This window comes from Neolamprologus multifasciatus, chromosome 11 (genome assembly GCF_963576455.1).
Source record: "Neolamprologus multifasciatus chromosome 11, fNeoMul1.2, whole genome shotgun sequence".
Classification (NCBI taxonomy): domain Eukaryota; kingdom Metazoa; phylum Chordata; class Actinopteri; order Cichliformes; family Cichlidae; genus Neolamprologus; species Neolamprologus multifasciatus.
Window position 1 is genome coordinate 32,890,270 of NC_140449.1, and position 21,048 is coordinate 32,911,317.

General features: G+C 40.0%; 1 protein-coding gene across 3 annotated transcripts in view; it reads left to right on the forward strand.

Moving 5' to 3' along the window:
• Positions 1–935: 935 nt before the first annotated feature.
• phf1 (PHD finger protein 1) overlaps positions 936–21,048 on the forward strand; it is a 95,427-nt gene continuing 75,314 nt past the window's right edge. For 2 of the 3 annotated variants that reach the window (XR_014876960.1, XM_085178306.1), the window contains exons 1-12: positions 936–2,899; positions 3,505–3,583; positions 3,730–3,811; positions 4,485–4,571; positions 6,435–6,529; positions 7,055–7,203; positions 7,670–7,765; positions 11,245–11,313; positions 11,583–11,706; positions 14,075–14,142; positions 14,712–14,849; positions 18,016–18,094. Coding sequence is in view for 2 of the 3 variants with exons in the window: in XM_085178306.1 (XP_085034432.1) it covers positions 3,506–3,583; positions 3,730–3,811; positions 4,485–4,571; positions 6,435–6,529; positions 7,055–7,203; positions 7,670–7,765; positions 11,245–11,313; positions 11,583–11,706; positions 14,075–14,142; positions 14,712–14,849; positions 18,016–18,094 (1,065 nt within the window). In the remaining variant the exon portion in view is untranslated. The remainder of the gene's footprint in view (positions 2,900–3,504; positions 3,584–3,729; positions 3,812–4,484; positions 4,572–6,434; positions 6,530–7,054; positions 7,204–7,669; positions 7,766–11,244; positions 11,314–11,582; positions 11,707–14,074; positions 14,143–14,711; positions 14,850–18,015; positions 18,095–21,048) is intronic. The other variant, XM_085178307.1, reaches the window with a different exon arrangement.

Sequence of the window (21,048 nt, forward strand, 5' to 3'; positions counted from 1 at the left end):
TTTTTATACCCTTAAGGATATTTGCACATCCATATTCACAATGCAAACCTAGACAGCAGACACTCTTGGGCATAATCTGGGCTACTTTTTCAACAATACATTCTTCATTTTTGAAAAATGGCCTGCATTTGTATAGCGCTTTACTCAGTCCCTAAGTACCCTAAGCGCTTTACACTACATTCAGTCATCCACCCATTGGTGATGGCAGCTACATTGTAGCCACAGCTGCCCTGGGGCGCACTGACAGAGGCGAGGCTGCTGGACACTGGCGCCACCGCCAGTAGGCAAACACGTGGTTAGTATCTTGCCAGGAGGCAGCCTGGGATCGAACCACCGACCTTCTGATTAGCCGGCTGACCTGCTCTGCCACCTGAGCTACAGCCACCCACAGAAAAGTCAACACACACACATGCATGAAACAGTCTTTACCTTACAAACCTGAGCTCAAAGAACGGGAGAGATATTGCTCTTTATTTTTACCGCTGATAAGTAGAATAAATCACCCTTACAGTTGTACCCAGACCGTTGTTAGTGCCATCACCATGCATCTTGTGCTTATGTGTGCCACATTGTCACAGGGCAGTCACAGCTTGTAATGCATTCACAAGGACTGCAAATTAAGATCAATATGAGTCATTTAACTCATATAACTGATTTGATTTTTTTTTTAAGAAAACTCCCTCACTACGTGTTGGTCACTCCTGTGCTGATAAATCCCAGAAACACACCTGTTCTCACAACTGAACTCATCTGCTGATCGGTAATCACCCAAACCCCACAGACCCACCCCCAGGCCCATGACATTTAATCTAGACACTTTTAGGTTTAGCTTCATATTTTAAGCAATTATCTAACGCTGTTTTTAGTGCATTGCTGTAGCGTTAAATGTTAGTATTTGCATTCTCTGCTCCTTCAAGGACGAATGGTTTCACCTGTAAAAAGTAGGCCATGCTACCATTCAGATTGCAACAGCTACTGTGTGACTGTAATGGCAAATGCATTTTAAATTGTGACACGGAAAGGAACTTGAGAAACAACACACCCATCACATGCAATAAAAACCCATGATGTCAAGGTTTCAGCTTCTTTCTTTCTTTTCTTTTTTTTTTTGTCTTAGAACCTGTGAAGACTCGACATTACAGATTCCACGAGCCATGAGGACTTTAAATGTTCTTCCTTTCTTATTATCCTACTCATATCATCATCATCATCACACCTCTGGGGCTTTTCTCGAACTTCACTCTGATCCTGCGAGACTGACAGGCCTGATTCAGTAGAGTTCCTGTTCTGGTGTTTGTTCGCCACCCAGCGGCCACATTTGGAAAATGACACTTTACGCTTTCTCTCTTTCTTTCTTTTCTTTTCTTTTTTTAATCTGCCAGGGGCCATTTTGAACCGCACGGCGGTGTTACCACACGCTCGACTGGTGTGAGTAATGTGCAAGACATAAACAAGAAAAGAAAGCAAAAACAAACAAACACAACCTTGGATTTGATGGATGAGCCTGCAGCCAAAAGCAGCAAAACACGCCGTTCGACTAAAGCAATTTAACTGTAAGAGTAATCTAAATCCCGGTGTGATTTAGCATTGTTTACAATTTAATAACGTGTCTGTGACTCTCTGGAAGCAGCTTCCCCCCCGATGTTTGCTTTTTCTGAAGCGGTTAATAGGTTTAGAGTAACCACATACTCAACAACGTGCATGGTTCATTCAAGACTGAACCCAGTGAAGCAGCCTGCACTGGATGTATGACTGGAACTGGTGCAATTAGGGCCACTGTGCATTTGTTCATGTTTTTTTTTTTTTCTTCTTTCTTTTGTGAGCCATCAGACATCACAGCCCAGAGGAGATGGCCTCTGGATATTTGTCGCCTTTGGAGTTTATTTTTTAGATAAAATTGTAAGATCTGGTTTATATGGGAAGTAATTCTCTGTGACGTTGTGTTGCAAGTCAGTGAGTTCATATATGCTTTAAATCTACTGGGATCCCATTGTAGTATTTTCTAAATAATGTTCAATGTAATCCCAAAACTCTTGAGTAAAACAGAAAGAACGAAAACACAAAATTCAGTTGATTTTAGCAGGCAGCGGCTACAAATCAGCACTGAAAAGCAACAGTTTAATCTTCCTGCTCTGCTTCTACTGCTGAAAACTTTTCCCACTGGTTTCCTAAACTTGTCCGGTCCCTTCTCGTTTGAAACCAATTAATGAGGCGGCTAAACTCACTAATTGGCTACTTAATTGGCCCCTGTCACCGGGCGCGCTGCTTCCGCTGCCTTTTAGCGCACCGCCACCCTCCTTTCTTTTCTCAGAAATCACAATCCCACCTTGTCACAGCGATTTAGGGTCAATCTCTCACACAGGAAGGTGCTCTCGCGGAGGACCCCCCCGCCACCTCTGGATCCCCCTCTATCAGTATCTCCCTCCCACTCTATCTTGGTGTTTTATGTCTGCGTCACAACAAGTCGGTCGAGAGCGAGAGGCAGGGATGATGGCGTCTCTGGCGGCTTGATTCCGGTGCTGCTCTGACAAACCCGCCTTAATAGCATCAGTAGGTGGTGACGGAGAGGGGGGGGTTGAGAGCAAAAGCGACGGGAACATGACGAAACGGCACCGCGGAGGACGGACAAACTAGACTGAGAGACGGACGGACAGTCAGTCCCCCCCCCCCCTTCTCCTCCTCCTCTCCCTCCTCCTCGCTGACGGCTTGACTGACACACACAGGCGCTTGGCACAGACAGGGACATACATGCACATCATCCACTTTTTGCAAACACGCAGGCTGCGCATCCGAGCTGGCAGTAATTGGGCAGCGGAGACCCACAGCAGATGAGGGCATTTCATGTCCAGCCTGTCCAGGAATCACTGTGACCCCGACGGAAAGGAGTTCGACTTGACAGGTACCCTTCACCGGGCAGCTTTCAGCGAAATTTGTCTGATTTCCTTCTGACTCACAAAAGGCTACATACACTGTAATGCATCCTGCGTCTGTCTTGACTTGAGTGCATGCACTGGAACAAATGCTCAATGTGCAGAGATAATGCCTGCAGAGTCATTTGATGCATCTATTCAAGTTTTTAAGATGTTGGGAGAGGGGGAGACAACAGCAAAGTGCAGGGAAGATGTTTCAAGTAGCTGCACTGTGATCTTTGCTCATTCAGTCAAACTGTATTGCAGTAGTCATCATGCAGTGTTTTTTTTTCCGTGTGTGTATGTGTGTTTGATGTGTGCAGTAATCATTTGTCTTGCTCTCTGGTTGTGTACTCACTCTCATCTTTCACTGTGGTGGATACAGGCTGTCGCTATGCTCTAGTCTAAAAGGAGGAGGATGGAGGGGGGGAGATTTTAACCCCTTTGCACTGAAGCCCGCCTGTCTCAGAAGCAGTCGAAATGCCGGGGCCGTAAACCCCTCTGTCAGCAATGGCAGCAAAGTATTCAGCGAATAAATCGGATTTCCATTTCACATGAGCCCTGCTCTCTCTCCCCTCTCTGTCTCTTTCCTCAGGATGGGGGGAGTAAGTGAAGGAGATGATGTGTTGGCTCGATGGAGTGATGGACTACTGTACCTCGGCAATGTGAAAAGAGTATGTATGAGTGTGTATGCTCGTGTGTGACAGAGAGACCTTCGAGTGTGTGTGTTTAGCATGTGCGTGAATGTGTTTGGCTGGATTTGAAAAGACTTCCATTTAGTTTTGTCAATCACTCCGCTCACCTGCTATCTCCTTCTCAGGTAGATGGAGTGAAGCAGTGTTGTCTGGTGAGATTTGAGGACAACTCTGAGTTCTGGGTACTGAGAAAAGACATCCACTCGTGTAAGAAAACTCTTTTTTCCCCCTCCTCCCCTCCCGCTCCCTTCGGCAAGAAGAGTAAGCAGCTTCCTGTTGAGAGAACTTTGTACTTGTTGGGTTAAAAATGCATCTAGCTCGAGCTTTTGAACGTGGAGATGCTCGGATGAACTCGCAGTAAAGGTGGCGCTTCCACTCTCAGATTTCGCTGAAGGAGTTGAATGAATGCTCGTCTGATTTGTTCCTCTCGTGAGCTCAAAAGTTCAAATCTTGTGCCTTTTCTCTCAAGATCTCTCAACTGTTGTCAAAGAAAAATGCAGAAGAGAAATTTCAGTCACGTTTGAGGTTGCGATACCGAGTGCTCTGAGTATTCTGACAGGGGGCACGTTGAGATGTAATTGGTATATTACAGTCTATTTAAGAGTTTATTAGACTCCGCGGGGAGCTAGCACCCCCACTCTACCTAACATCAAGAGAAAGGGGAAGTTGGACACTTGTTAGGACCGGGCTGGATATGCGCTCATCAAATGAAGTGAAATCTGAAAGGGTACAGGAGACACTGAAATCAATGAGGTGGCAAGGATGTGAATCAATATACATAAATTAATGCTGTTGACTGCTTTCTCTCTCTCTGTCTTCCTCTCTCACGTTTACTTCCTCCCCTCCCCTGCTATTCTCCGTCTTTTTCTGTTTGCCTCAGTTGCTGCTGGAGTGGAAGAAGTTTGCTGTATTTGTGACGCTCCGCCTCTTAAAGAACCCCTCATAAATTGTCTTAAATGTCGCCACGGTAAGGGAGCGCACCTCATCACACGCTGTCAAATGGTGGTGCTCCACCAGTTCCTGCACTGACCTTGAACATTTGACTCATTATGGTAAATAAAAGTGCCACACTTATAAAAAGAAAACCACATATCAGAAATGAGTGATACTGTCGCTGGCACCTGCATCGGAACCAGAAACAAAGTGAGAGAAAAAACTTCTCCGGGGTTTATTGCTGACTTAAATATCCTTTCCAGACATGTTTTAAGAACTGGAAATACTAATTTGCAGAATAATAATTTGCAGCTAATTTGATAATTGCATAGTTAAGCAATCCTAAAATAACATCTTCTTTTTCTGTCTTGCTGAAAAATGCACGCAGTGAGATTTTTAAAGGTTTAACTGCAGGATACAAGATGTGCAATACTCTAAATGAAATTTTGTGTATATACAGTGAAAGCTTCATGTGTCTTTGTCACACTTCTTTACATTGAATACACCGCATTGAGTTTTGCCTCTCTCTAACTAGTGACTATATATGGTAGAGGTGGGAATCACCATACATCCCACGATACGATATTATCACAATACTTAACGCACGATACGATATTATTGCAATTTTTAAAAATATTTTGCGATATTCAGATTCTGTACATAAAGGTAAACTTTATCAATATTCATTTTATCTAATATCAAAGTCTCACACTCAGTCTTTCTCTCATTTCAGTTTTATTGTTGACAAACTGAACGGTTTGTATTACAGTCTAGTCCAACTTAACTGAACAACCATCTGGTACAATTATAGCTATTCTGAACTATGCAGTTTATGAAAACTATGCAGCCCCTTCAGCAACTGAAGAATTTGAAAGTAAATTAAAACAAAATATAATTTTACATTAAATAAAAAAGTTTTAAACTTAATTAAAATAAAACATGTCTGAAATTAAAATAAGTAAACTGTCATGTTTATTGCTGCCATAAAAAAGTTAAACACATTTGGACAGTGAAGGAATGTCAGGATTGTTGCTCAGAAAAAGGATCAACATGCTCTGAAGTCAGAGCACAAAAACCTTTTTTGTAACAAAATATCAATTTCTGCTGTCCCTGTATCCATACATTATTAGCAAACAAAATATCACCATACTACACAGTATCCATTTTTTCCCCCACCCCTAATATATGGGAACTTGTAGGTAGCATAGAAACCTGCCAGGAAATGATGGGAATTCACACACAGTTGGGAATTTTGCTAGTTTTTACAAGCCTTAAAATCTTGGCAGTTGATCCCCCAGCCCCAGGATAAAGGCGAGTCTTTCTCGTGTAAATGCTGTGAGTTTTATGAATGCAAATCAGGATATTACAGGGGTGAGGATTAGTCTCAAGCCTATATATAAAGTGATGGACCGTGATTGACTTTCAGAAAGGTTAATCATGCTCACATGTGGCTGTCTTAAAGTGTTATTTTCAGTTAGGACTGAGAAATTTTCCCACTTCATAAGATTTCAGTTGACCTCTACACATGCATATTCTGCACAGTGAAGGTCATGCATTTTAGTGTTTTACTCCATTTGGACTTTTAAGCTACGATATATTGAAGCGCAAGTGGGAGGAAGTTTTAAAACTGTCACAGCGATGACAGCAAATCTTAGCGTCACGTCTTCACAGCTCTGTCATGCGTACACGGTTTCTGACAGTTTGTTTTTGAGCAAAAAAGCAGACAAACATATTCACTACGTTTCTCTCTCTAAATGCAAAATAGTGTAAGTGAAATGTTTTGCATGCAGCTGAAACAAACTGGCACTAAACATGGAGCTGCTCTGTCATTATTGTCACTCCGGCTGTGTGTCTTGTAAACACGAATTAAACGCTCTGCCTCCTCCTCCCATTACAGGTTATCATCCCGAGTGTCACACGCCAACCATCGAACCGGAAGCCGACAGCGATTCGTGGATATGTCGGCAATGTGTCTTTGCAGTCGCAACCAAGGTCAGACGGCTAATCTCTACGTTTCACATGCTGGGGGGAAAAACGTTCAGAGCGTAATATAGAAGAAATCCAGTCAAATATATCAAGCTGCGCTGCGGCTACCCTGTTGTGTGTGGCAGGTAATGGGTTTATTCGAGGTAAAAGCACACTAATTCTCTCAGTATTGACTTGAGTATTAGATGTTCTACATTATGTCAGTGAAATCATGAACGATCAATAGCTATGAAGCTGAAAAACTACACTGGAGTTGAGAAAAGTACATTTAAAGTCAATCAATCACATGTGCTCCAGTTCTGTAGATATGAGATGAGAAGGCACTCGCTTAATTGTCAATCGGTCAACGTCCATATCTCATTGTCCAGACTTCCGCTTTCTCGGACACTATCTCTCACAGCTGACCTACAATAAAATGAAACGAATTGCCTTCTCCCCATCGCATGCGATCCGTCTCCCTCGCCGCTCTGACACGACAGTGATTTCAGAGGTCGCAAACCAATCAGTTCTGTCCTCAAATTGTATTCACAGAGAGGGGGGGCCCTCAAACGGGGGCGCTTTGCCCGGCTCATGCAGTTTATGAAACTTCGGCTACCCTATCAGCTGTCATCCCTGGACTGGGACCCACAGCACCTGACCAATCAGCAGCAGTGTTACTGCTACTGTGCCGGACCTGGAGAGTGAGTGACACTGCAGAGGCCAGTTTTAAGTTTGACTGTACACTTTGTGTATGCTCCTAAACTTCTTTCATTTCTACAAAGCTTGAACTCAGATATCTCAAAGGCATATTGTGGGTTATTTATAAAGCGCACGCAGTGCATCTGACGTGTCTCAGTCAGTCGAAACTGGCTTTCTTTGAGTGAAATTCTATGTATCAAAGTCAGATATGCAATCAATAAAATAAAAGTACTCCAAGCTATCTTTTAAATGCACTCTCTGTGTTTGGCTAGCTCCTGTGTAGCACTTATGTAGTACCTCAAGTAGAATAAAGCAAACTGTGAGTCGTGGGACCACAAGACACGTCTTATGAAATGCTGCAGTAATCATTCGGTAGCCATCGCTCAATTATGCTGCTGGACACATTCATTCATTCATTTGTGTGTTTAAAGTCTCTCTTGCTGTTTCTTTCTTGTCACTGGGTTGCAGGTGGAACCTGAAGATGCTACAATGTGGCAGCTGTGGTCAGTGGTTCCACGAGGCCTGCACGCAGTGTCTAACCAAGCCTTTGCTGTATGGGGACAGGTACATTACAGGGTATCGCTGCAGAACGCTGACAGTATACTCATAATTATGTTGACATTTTGTGCAGCTAACACATTACAGTATAATGCATTTAATAATAATAATAATAATGGATTGGATTTATATAGCGCTTTTCAAGGCACCCAAAGCGCTTTACAATACCACTATTCATTCACTCTCACATTCACACACTGGTGGAAGCAAGCTACGGTTGTAGCCGCAGCTGCCCTGGGGCAGACTGACAGAAGCGAGGCTGCCATATTGCGCCATCGCGATACTACTGGCCATCACCAGTAGGGTAAAGTGTCTTGCCCAAGGACGCAACGACCAGGACAGAAAGCCTGGGAATCGAACCGGCGACAGATACGCTTCCCAACCCCCTGAGCCACGGTCGCCCCATTTGTTTATGTGCACTTTTTAAAACTTTCCCCGGGAGGGTTACAACTTATTTGTTAGATTTTGTTGGACAGCAGATGTTGATACTTGAGGGTAAAGGTACATCAATTCTGATAATTCTATGATTGCAAAAAACTTTTTGGGCTTGCTTGATAAAAACAGTAAAGCAATGACGCGCATTTCAACAAATAAAAAAGACAAAATCAACATAAATAACAACTCAATTAAGAACTCAATCAAAATGTTTGAAACTTAAATGAACGATAAGGATATAAATTAAGAAAAACAAAGCGAGACATTTTTAATCCTCTTTGTCTTTCCTTATCTGCTAATAAACAGTCAACATCAATATTAAGGCGGTGTATTAGTCACGATCTATAATTGGATCGCGTAAGTCTGTAATTTCAAGCATAGCTTAGTTTACATTGTTTTTTCATTATTACTTTTCACCAAATATCATTTACTTTTAGATCCAGTATCTTTAGATATTGAATTACCCTGCACAGAAAGTACCCGTGTTCTACTCCGCATACATTTGCTATTGTTGATTATTTCATTGTTGTTGAATGACGCACATGTAGCACAGCTTCTCAGTGGTTTAAAAGGCAATCTTAAATATTCCATATGCTTTATATTTACTTAAAAATATACAAATAGAGAAAAAATCTGCACATTTACGAAGCTGGAAGCAAACAGTAAAAAATTTGTTATTTTAAACAGATTCATAACAAAGTGAGAATCCACTATCAATATTATTAATTAGCTGATTGTCTCAGTTTATTTGAGATAAGCAGATAAACAGAGTCTATTTAAGGTAAACAGATAAAGTTGTCCACATGACAGCTTCACTCATCAGAGAAGTGCCTTAATTAGCTTAAGACTAAATTATTAGTGTGCCTGTTAATGTACTCTGTGACTCGCTCTACAAGGACAACAGCTCATTACATACTGAGAGCAAAGGGACGGTGACAGACACTAAGCAGGCATATCACCTCACAGCTATTAGTTCAGACGTGATGCTGGGTGGATATGCAAGCTGCTGATCACTGTGTGCTTTCATAGGCTGCATCCCATGCGTGTAATAAAATGTGTCCATCCATTAAGTTATTATTGTCATTAACCATCTGTGCTAGCCAACTGGGTTTCACACCCTTCCTGACACTGTGTTACCGCCGAACCTGTCTGAAGAGGAGAGGGGGAAAAAAGGAGGGATTAGATTTAGATTGACAGCCGGGGGGAGTGAGGCCGGATTGGTACAACATCTGCTGAGCAGGTGATGGAGGAAGAGTGAAGACTGAGCTCACAGTTGGAATAGTAAGCATGCACCGCTGTCATACCATGTCTGCGCTTCATCTTACCCAGTGACCTTCATGCATATAGAACGACGGAGGCACACAGTGTTGTTGTTGTGTGAGTTCAGTTTCAGGGTCACTCGGGGCAGAATGTTGTTATAGTGGAAAAAAGATACACTTGTCCCTTTATTTCCAGTTCTGCTTGATTTATATGATAAAATGTCTGGAGAAGACATCTATAGATAGCAAGGAAAGCAAAAAACTGTGAAGATTTTTGTCCTAGATTGGCGAGAGGACGCAAATGTAGTAGCCAAAGACGGGCGAAATATTCAGGAAAAAGCAAGTCAAAAGAAGGGTGTGAGGAATCGAGACAGACAGTTTGACAGCGGACAAGGAGAAGGCAGAAATATATATCCACACGCAGCAGTGACTTGAAATGAGACACAGGTGTGTAAAACTAATAGGGGCAGGGCAGATAATCACCAAGGAGGGAGGGGGATAAGAGCAGAAAGTTAAAAAACTAACCAAAAAGCCACATAATGAAGCAAATCTTCAAAGTAAAGCAGGAACTAAAGATGAATAACTAGTGCTGAAATGAAACATGAAGAATAGAGATAGGGGGGCACAGAAGGCAGGGGATCGTGACCTTTGTTACATGACTGAAAATGAAAGAATAAAGACCCCACACGTATGAATCACTTGAAGTTATTAATAAGAGCTCAACAAGATGTGGATTAATATATCTAGATACAAAAAGAAATACTGATTCTGCAAATAATAAACAAAAGGATTAGCTATTTTGTAAAATAAATAAAAATAAAGATGCTTACTCCTGCATACCTCTTGACAAAGTTGAAAATTCCCCTCCGTTTTTAAAAATATTTCATGGAGATGTTTTGCAAATGCACCTTTTTCATCATTCAACAGTCCTAATGTGTCCCTGTGATCCAAAACATAATCACTTATGTGTTGGGCGAAGCCCCACCTCTCTGTAATCATAACCTTTTGAGTAATCTTGGTTAAAAAAAAGTTACATGACCTCCTTGCCATAGGTAACTATTAGAGGTGGGAATCACCATACATCCCACGATACGATATTATCACGATACTTAACGCACGATACGATATTATTGCAATTTTTAAAAATATTTTGCAATATTCAGATTCTGTACATAAAGGTAAACTTTATCAATATTCATTTGATCTAATATCAAAGTCTCACACTCAGTCTTTCTCTCATTTCAGTTTTATTGTTGACAAACTGAACGGTTTGTATTACAGTCTAGTCCAACTTAACTGAATCAACCATCTGGTACAATTATAGCTATTCTGAACTATGCAGTTTATGAAAACTATGCAGCCCCTTCAGCAACTGAAGAATTTGAAAGTAAATTAAAACAAAATATAATTTTACATTAAATAAAAAAGTTTTCAACTTAATTAAAATAAAACATGTCTTAAATTAAAATAAGTAAACTGTCATGTTTATTGCTGCCAAAAGTTAAACACATTTGGACAGTGAAGGAATGTCAGGATTCTTGCTCAGAAAAAGGATCAACATGCTCTGAAGTCAGAGCACAAAAACCTTTTTTGTAACAAAATATCGATTTCTGCTGTCCCTGTATCGATACATTATTAGCAAACAAAATATCACCATACTACACAGTATCCATTTTTTCCCCACCCCTAGTAACTATTACACAAACAAACTCATCAAGAGTAAAATAAATGTTTTTTTTAGGAATAAACTGAGATGCTTGTCTGAATTTTTGTCTTTTTCTTCTGTTTTAGGTTTTATCAGTTCCAGTGCTCTGTATGTACAAAGGGACCAGAGACAATCCAAAGACTCCCCATGACTTGGTGATTTTGACATTTTGACTGTAACATATTTCCTGACATGTTTACAGCAAATGAATATGAACAGAAACAGAAAATACATTTTAAAGAATTAAGCAGATTCCACCCATTTTTGGTAATCACGTCTGGTTGACACACAAATTAATTAATATAAATTGTGTCCATTGAAAAGAATATACATAAAATGACACTAAATATTGATTGTTTATGTCCGTGCTGTTTCTGCATTTTACCTGTCTTGTGTAACGGACTCTTACTTTTTTGAAATGCAGGGTGGATTTGGCTCATTTAGTACTCTACCATCTCTCGCTGTGCTGCAAGAGGAAATACTTTGATTTTGACCATGAAATCCTGTCCTTCACCAATGAGAATTGGGACTCGTTGCTGCTAGGCGCGGTATTGATATTTCCCTGTTTCAGGACCATGATGAAATGATGTGAAATGCTGCCAGGCTTTTTTTTTTTCTTACATTTGAGACTTAAAGCCTATTAACCAGCATTAAAGTAAAAATTAAAGTTAAAAATGTATGACCTCTATGTAAGCTTAAAGGAGAACACCAAGTTAAAAATTCAGTGTTGATCTAGGACAGCGGTTAGTGACCTTACTTGGCCAATAGACCCCCACAGCCCTATCAGATTAACTCAACTCTGCTCCACTACCACCAAGTGACAATTATTACTGTTTTGAATGGGTTAGCTGCCTTAAGCTAAAGTGTTGAGTAGTTCATATGCAGTACTGTGCAGCTTAACCATTTTAAAGGTCCACTGATCATTTTCAGCAAACTATTTCAACAGTTAATACATTGCTTATAAGAAATGAAGCAAACAAACTGTTTACAAAAGTTTTTGTAGGTTTGTTTTTAGTACAGTACTCCTCTCGTAAATCTAAATGTCTTTTTATACTGTATTTCACATCCATCCTTGTTTTTCATAGTTTCCTTTGTCTTTGTGCACCAGTTGTGGATTTTTCAAACATTTTCATTCATTCTTGCAACATGTGTCTAGCAAGAATCAGTTTAATTTGACAAATAAACTTCTATTGTCATTGGTTAATTTTATAATATTTCGCAGTATTTCATTCACAGATTGATATATTGGCACTTTACAGTGTTTCAGTTAGCTATCTCAGTTCTTTATCCTTTGTTTCAGATACATACTTCAACCATTTTCCAACAGGTTATCCAGTCCTTTTAGATAACTGTTTCAGCTCTTCATCCAGAATATAAACATATGTTGTAGTTTAGTTACTCAAAGACAACTTTTACATTTATCCAGTATTTCTAGCTCAGTAATTACTGATATTTGACATTATTATTTGCTGATATTTGGCCAGTATGTCCATTTTTAAGTATCAAGTTCAACTATTCTACAGTATTTTAGCTGTTTGTAACTGCTTACTACAACCACATATTTGCATACAGGGGAATTTAAGATCACAGTCCCTGCAATTTATCACATTGATTGATTGGTAATTTATTTCAACATGTGAACAATATACAAGTACATTTAGAAAAGAAAATAAGAAAGAAAAAAAATACTGTACAAATTACATACAAAAAAAGGAGTGGGAAGAAGTAAACACTTATTTAATCCCACCCCTTTGCCATAAATTATCAGTTAATATTTAGTCAGCTTCCTTACTGATATAATTTGTAATAAAAACAGTGAACAGATTTCTGATATACTATATACTATAATATCACATCATGAGTTGTTTTTTTTTTTTGTTTTTTTTAAATAGAGACATTCACTTAATTTAAATATTTTCCTTTTCTTTATAGTTCGAGAAGATCATATCTTTATAACTCTTTTTGAACAGTTTTATGTTTGGACATTGCTTTAATTCCATATTCAGACTGTTCCATAGTTTCACTCCATGAACAGAAACACAAAAGCCTTTTCTTGTAGTACGGACCTTCATTGTTTTGAAGTTACAAAAACCCCTTAAATTATAACTTCCTTCTTTCAAAAAAAAACATACTCTGAATATTACCTGGCAGTTCTTTATTTTTTGCTTTGAATAGAATTTGTGCTGTTTGGAATTTCACTAGATCATCAATTTTCAATATTTCAGACTGTAAAATAGTGAGTTTGTATGTTCCCTATAACCTGCATTATGGATGATTCGAATTGCTTTTTTTTGAAGAGTAAAAAGTGAATGTAATGTGGTTTTGTAGTTATTGCCCCAGACCTCTGTACAATAGCTTAAGTATGGTGAAACCAGTGAACAGTAGAGAATATGAAGTGATGTTCTGTTGAATACCTGTTTTGCCTTGTTTAGTACTGCAATGCTACGTGATACTTTGCAATGAATATATCTTAAGTGAGCTCTCCAGTTAAGTTTTTCATCTATTATTACCCCCAGAAATTTATTTTCACTGATGATTTAGATGGGCTTTTAAAAAAAAAATCATTATTATATGTTTATTTATCCTACTGGGGGACAAATATCCCACATAAGGAATCACTCATCTCTTATTAGCATCTGTGCTAAAGTCATAGCACCATGTAAAAAGTCTAGTTTCAGGAAGGTAAAGAGTTTCCTGTCTCTGTGTCTGAGGTTTTGGGTTCTCCTTTAAGTTGTTCTTAGTATCAAATTTGACATGTACAACAGGGATTTTTAGCCATATAGCCAAAGTAGTTAACAACATTATTGCTGTCAGAAACTGTAAAACAAAGTGATTGTATGCATTAGAGGTTTTCTGTCTGGTGGTCACCTGCTGTGTAAACACAGCTTTGATTTTTCATTCCTGTCTGTCCTCCAGCTCTCTGACACGCCAAGGCAAGACCGCTGTCACAATCTGCTCAACGCTCTGAACTCCCACAAGGACAGGTAAGTCATTGCATATGATGAGAAGAATAAACACCAACCACACGACTGGAGTGATGAGTAGCACTATATGAATACAAGAGTTTTCTTAGTGCACTGAAGGTAGTAGCGTCGGACGTGCAGGTTCAAACTGGCGAGGTGTATTGCATACAGAGCAAGTGGACTGTGGCTGCCAGTTAGACCGGATTAAAAGTACAACTTTTTGATGCTTGTTTGGTCTAGCTGGACAGGAATTGTTGGTATTAATTATTTAAAAACAGTCTAGAAGTTAATATGAACAGATTTTCTTTGAATATTTGAAAAACAGAGAAACCTTGTTGCCAAAAAACAGCAGTTTTCTCCAGGCAGACTCTGCTCTAGTTTTGTACAAGTTAATTACGCAGTCACTACCTCTGAAATGCTCCTGAGTCTAGTTTTTCATCAGGAGAATATGTACATTGTGTTACACAACTTAAAGCTTAATGTTGACGTCAAAGAGGACTGCTAGAAACACACACACACACACACATATAAGGTGATGATACAGTTTAAGAACCAGCTGGAGACAGAAGATGTTTTTCTGTGTTTCCCAGGTTCGTCTCTGGAAAGGAGATCAAGAAGAAAAAGTGTCTTTTTGGGCTTCAGGTTCGAGCCCCTCCACCGCTGACGTCCGATTCGTCGCCGCTCATCACCGACCCACCTATCAACATCACGCACCGGAGAAGGTCAGAGTAAGGACACCGTCTCTCATTTTTGGCTCTTATCTCAGTAAGAGCTGTGAGATTCCCACAGGGCATATAGTCATTATGCATGAACAATTAACTTAGGAATCAAAAGACTGCAATTTTCATATAGCAGCACAAGTATCAGCGTCTCAATATTTTCCTAAAAGAGCAGAAAGCTCCCCTGCGTGCTTTCGTGTGATTATCCACCCAAGTGTGTGTGCACATGCATCTGCACGTGTCCTGTAGATTTCATAGACATCATAAATCATTTTTAGTACTTAGCTGGTGCGTATTGAGACTGAATTACAATGGAATCATTTGCAGAGTGGAGCAGTCTTGAAGGGAGGATTTTCACTTCACAAAACCATCGTATGATTTATGAAACACAAATTTAAAATTTATCCGAACAGAATCCAGATATGTATATTAGAGATGTAACACGCGTTGTCTTTGCGTACCCAAATATCTACAAATTCCCTCTGCTCAGACAGCAGGTTTGTTGGTTCAACTAGTTTTGTCAGTTTTCTGTAAATGAGCAGCCAGCCACATCAGAAGCATTAAGCAGTGCATCCCTTTTAAGAGATATCGTTTGTTCAAGTTCATTTTCATCTTATAGAGGGAGCCAGCAGTAAAGAAAGCAGATATTAAAGGATACTGACGGACATTTGAGACATCTGAATGGACATTGTGCTCAGTATTAGGTTTAAAGTACTTACAAAAGACATCAGTTGGTTATTTTGTTAAAGCAACATAGGATATGATTGCTTAGTAGCACCGAGCTGGGGAGGCATGTAAAGGCTGATATATAAGTTGGTGTTTTAAATCTGATTTTGAGGAAAGAATGTTCTATGCATAGCTCTATATTAGGGGTGCGACGATACTCGTATCGATATTGAACCGTTCGATACAGTGCTTTCGGTTCAGTAGGCATATGTATCGAACAATACAATTTTTAAAATTTATTTTATCAACTTTCCTTCTGACCGTGCTGTCTGTGTTGAGCGCTCAGTGGATCTGCGCTCGACAGTGCAGCCTAGGCGGAGTAGTCGAACGCAGATTCACTGAGCGCATGGCAAGCTAGCAGACAGAAGTTAAGCTAGTTGCAACATGGCAAATTGAACCTCCACCACCCTCATTCAGATCTGGCGTTTGGAACTATTTTGGTTTTCATGTGACGTATGACCCTGAAGGTAAGCGCGTCATGGACTAAAGTAAAACAGTATGTCGGATGTGCCACGCAATGCTCAATTACATTGGTGGGAACTAGTGCGTTAGCGCAGTTAGCTCGTTAAGGTGTTGACGCTGTCCGGCCCCGCGCATAGGGCGTTAACGGAGATTTGCCGTGTTGTGGCGTTAACGTCATTTCAACGAGATTAACGCTGACAGCACTAGTGGGAACACAATGAATATGACTGCACATTTACTCCGACATCATCCTAGTGCAAAGACAAGTGGAAGCAGACAAAAACAACAAGCACGCATGCTACAAACTTTACCCGAGTTATTTAGACAGCCGTTAGCACATGATTCTCCTTATGGGGACCTGATATGTTTAATATGCTGCTGAGAATATAGCCCAGAAGAAGCGTATAGTAGAGCTTTTATTTTGGAAAGAGCCATTTCTCTGTAATAAACTCTCTTTTCCAAAGATGAGTGATTTCTCCATCAGATAGATTTTTTTTTTTATTACTTTGTTGTTTCAGCAACAATTTAAAAACTGTACTATTGAGTTAAAATATATATTTATAATTTTAATAAATGACAAATTAAAAAGGCATGAACATTTTTTTGTATCAAAAAAATATCGAACCGTGACACCAAACTATCGAACCGAACGTAACCTGCAAACACTGTAGCTTTTAGCAATTTAGCTTTTTTAATAGTTAACACGATCTGAACAGGAAGTCTTGTTCGAGATATCTGCTGGGTACACCGAGACCTTCAAAGATTTGTCTTCAGATTTGTCTCCAAATCAGCTCAATATTGAAGGATAATATTTATTAAACCATCCGGATCTTATAAGTGAAGTTGTGCTGCTGATTGACAGGAGGAGATGACCATCTCAGCGTCCTTGAACATTGAGCAAAGGCTTTGCTCAGTTGCTGCTAACATACAACATTTCATTTAGATATTCATGCACCTCAGAGGACGATCTAAACAATACTGGGGCGTGTGAGCCGTGGTCTAATAGCACCATTCACATCAGATATCAGAATTTATATTGTCTTCAGTAAAAATGATAATGATTTGTGTTCGTGACTTGTATTTGTTGCGTGTATTTCTCTTATACATAACTCATATAATTGTGTTGCATGAGAAAAATACAAAACTGGCCACTTTCACGAGTTAATCCGAGCACAGAACATAAAGCTCTTATGAGATAAAAAAAAAAACAACAACACATCAATATTTACTGTAATTCTTTTTTATATGTACCCTTTCTTTTGTGACCCAGACTGAATTGAGCTCTAAAACTAATGTCATGCTTTTCTTTAAATTGGCTTTGGTGAAATTGTCATCTTTTTCTGCAAAGTACTGCAAACAGATTCTTATTGAATTTCAGCTTGCACACCAGAAATATTAAAGTTATATGTGCAGATTGTAATGTTATTTCTCCCCAGAATATAAACCTTTTTATATTAACACTTCATAAGATATCCTCTAAGATATCCTCCTTACAACAGAATGCCAGCTTTATACTCTCTTATAATCCACTGACCAGACTGCCGTGCTATTTGCTAAAAGAAAAAAAAACCATGCTACGAGAAGGATAAATCTCTTCATTTAATGACTATTCGGTCTTTTCTTTATCATTGCCTTTAGGACAAAAGACACATTTCAATTCCTAAGACTGATAAAGTTCTAATTATAGTATAATGACAAGTATATGCTGGCCAGTCATGGAAGCATGCAGTGGAAATTTCATCCTTTGGGAGACGCTTTTGCAGCTTTAGCTTTTGCAGCTTTTATAAACAAGGTCAGTCTTAAGCACAGAGGAAATATAGAAGAAACAGATTGCCAGACAAATGATGCTTAGGCTGGTCTGTATTAACAATCATCTCACTGCTCTTCTGTATCACACTGCAGTAAAAACTAAGTGTTGCACACAGGGACTCTGTCTCTGTGTGTATCCTTGTATACTTATTTATGTGGTTTTTTTTGCTCACTTCAGCCCATTGTCGCTACCCTGCCAGAGGAGAGTGGGGGGGCCAGAGTCACGTAAATCAAAGCGTCGCATCATGGAGACACAGGTCAGTGCCTCTGTCTTCAACTCAGGGGAAGGGGGGGGGAGGAGGTCTGGGGCACAAAACCTCTCTGGTATTTTTTCCTTTTTTTCCATTTTTTTTTCATGCATCCAGGTAAACAGCTCTCTGCGATCCAAATAACCTGTCAGTCAGAAACTGTGATGAAGGATCATTTCGCAGTCGAGATCAGTCTGTGTCTTTTTACACCGAGTGCAGCTCAGCGCCTCATATTTTTCTTCTCCCTTTCGCTGTATGTTGAAAGCCTGCTGATGCTTTACAGTCTGCTGTTCGCATAAAGGCTAGCACGTGAGAGATGAAGTGTAGTGTATGTGGCTCAGTTAAAATGTATAATTCAAATGCAATCTTGGCTGCTCATGTATTTCACCAACACCTGCAGTTCAGCGCCACATTTATCTTGATCATCAAATCCAATTCCCAGCGGACTGCACGGAAACAAGGAGCATCACACGCGGCGGTTACTATTTTTACACGGCATTCTTACGGTGCTCATTGTACTTTGTCGTCCTACACATCAGTCATCCATGTATGTGCACATACAGTAATCCTGGAACAATACGCTCTGCAGAGCACTCGTTTCCACTCTGGCACATCCAGGCCCCATTGTGCCCCGTTTGATTGATGCTAATCCCCGTCCGTCTTGGAGGAGCTGCTTCCTTGTACTGTGGAAAGTGAGATGGGAAGGAATGCTGATATGCGTATCCCGGGATCACTTCCAAGTGCACTTTGCAGTCAATTACAGTTTGGCCAGGTGGCGCTGGCACCTTGACAGTCCAGCACTGACGGAGCACATCCATTTAAAGGCACAGATGTCGACGAAGGCCACTGAATAATAATCCCATCCTAATAGCAATGCTGGAGAAGGGAATGATAATGGGCTCACTCTGGTGCTATATGTCACAGTCCAGTGATGAGAAATCTTTAGGTGGCATCCTCCGAGATGATGCCTCCAGTGATTGATGGCTCTGATGATCTTCTGATGTTTTTACTTGTCATGGGTCATGAGTCGCCGCAGAGCAGCACTATGAGATGTGCTATGGAATGATGCGTCTAAGGGAGACATCCTACTGCTGTGTCTGATGAGCCTTGATGATGCGGCATCCTGTTATGTATTTAAAGAAAAAAGAAAGAAAAAAAGAAAGCGTTTTCACCCCCTTCCTGGTTTCCTGTTTTGTATGTTTGTCACACTTAATTGTTTCAGATCATCGAACCAATTTAAAAATTTGACAAAGTCAACACAAAATGCAGTTTCTAAATGATGGTGTTTATCATTACCACAGCAAGTTTTCTAGGTCCTGAGCAGCAAAACAGCCTCCACCGACATATTTTACTGTGTGATGTTCCTCTTCTGAAAGGCTGTGTTACTTTTACGCCAGATTTAATGGGACACACACCTTCCATAAGGTGTCTCATCAGTCAACGGGATATTTTCCCAGATGTTTTTTGGCAAATGTGAGACAAGCCTTTATGGTGCTGTTGGTTCGGAGTGGTTTTGGATGCCAGTCTCTTTCTTATTGTTGAATCGTGAACTTAAATGAGACATGTACGTTTTTTTATGCTGTTCTGGGTTCTTTTGTGACCTCCTGGATGAGTCATCGCTGTACTCCTGGGGTAATTTTGGTAGGTTGGTCATTCCTGGGAAGCTTCACCACTATTCCAAGGTTTTTTTTGTGTATAATGGCTCTCACTGTGGTTCAGTGGAGTCCCAAAGCCTTAGAAATGGCTCTGTGACGCTTTCCAGACTGATAGATGTCAGTAACTTCTCCAGTGTGTCGCTATTTGAAATCTTTTAACCTGCTTCTACTTTGTCAGACAGGTTCTAGTTAAGTGATTTCTTGATCCAACAGGTCTGCCAGCAGTCAGGCCTGAGTGTGTTTAGCGAAACTGAGCTCAGCTTTCTAGTAAATGTTGTTAATCACAGTTAGTTCATGATTTAACCAGAAAGGCAATTACTTTTTTACACAGGACCAGGTATGTTTGGATAACCGTTCTCCTTTAATCAAATCAAATCCTTTAATTTTGAATTTACTGAGGTTATCTTTGTCTAATATTTAAATCTGTTTGATGATCTGAAACTTTGAAGTGTGACAAAAAACAGGAAATCAGGTCAGGTGCGAGCACTTTTTGTTACACCACTGTAGAGCTGGGCGATAGAACGATAACAATATGTATTGCGAAATAACTTTTTCTCGATAGAAAAGTTAAACTATTGCGATAGGCCTCACCGCTCTTGTCCTCTTAAAAGAAAAAAAGAACAGCCAATCCAAATTAAGTAGCGCAAAGCCGAACCAATCACAGCCGCAGCGTCACGTCACGTGACTTGTTACGTACAGCACAAGTGCCAAGCCGCACGTGTATTTGTTTGGGAAGCAGCCAGCCGCCGTGCCGCCGGGTAATGGAGGAAATGAGTTCGCCGACTAGAGAAAAATCAACCGAGAGCGTGACCGAAGGTTACCGAAGAGAAAACAGATGATGGTTCCAATGCCGGAGAGATTGTCGAACGGAAGAGCCACAGAAGTTCCGTAGTGTGAAGGTATCTCTGCTATTTCAAGTCTGACAAAGAACAGAGTAGCGCGCACTGTAAATTGTGCCGAAAGCAAGTCTGGAAATACAATAAAGTGGTGCATGCTCAGTCTCTGACTGGAAGCGCTAATTCGTCATTCGGCTTTTGTCAAACTAAAGTAACTGTTAAAACTGTTTGAAAAGCTCAGCTATACAACAAGGAAAGATTGAGAATTTCCTTTTAGTTCTCAGTTTATTTGATATTGACAAAAGTTAGTCAATTTTGTCTGTTCTTCTGTAAAACAAACTAAGATTTATTTTTAGAATTAATAATTTCTAAGTGGAATTGACACTTTAGTCTGTTTTGTTTGTTCTATTTTGAAACTTAAACGCTTTAGCGGCTGCCTTTTGTGTAGTTTGCAATATTTGCCTTTATTTAT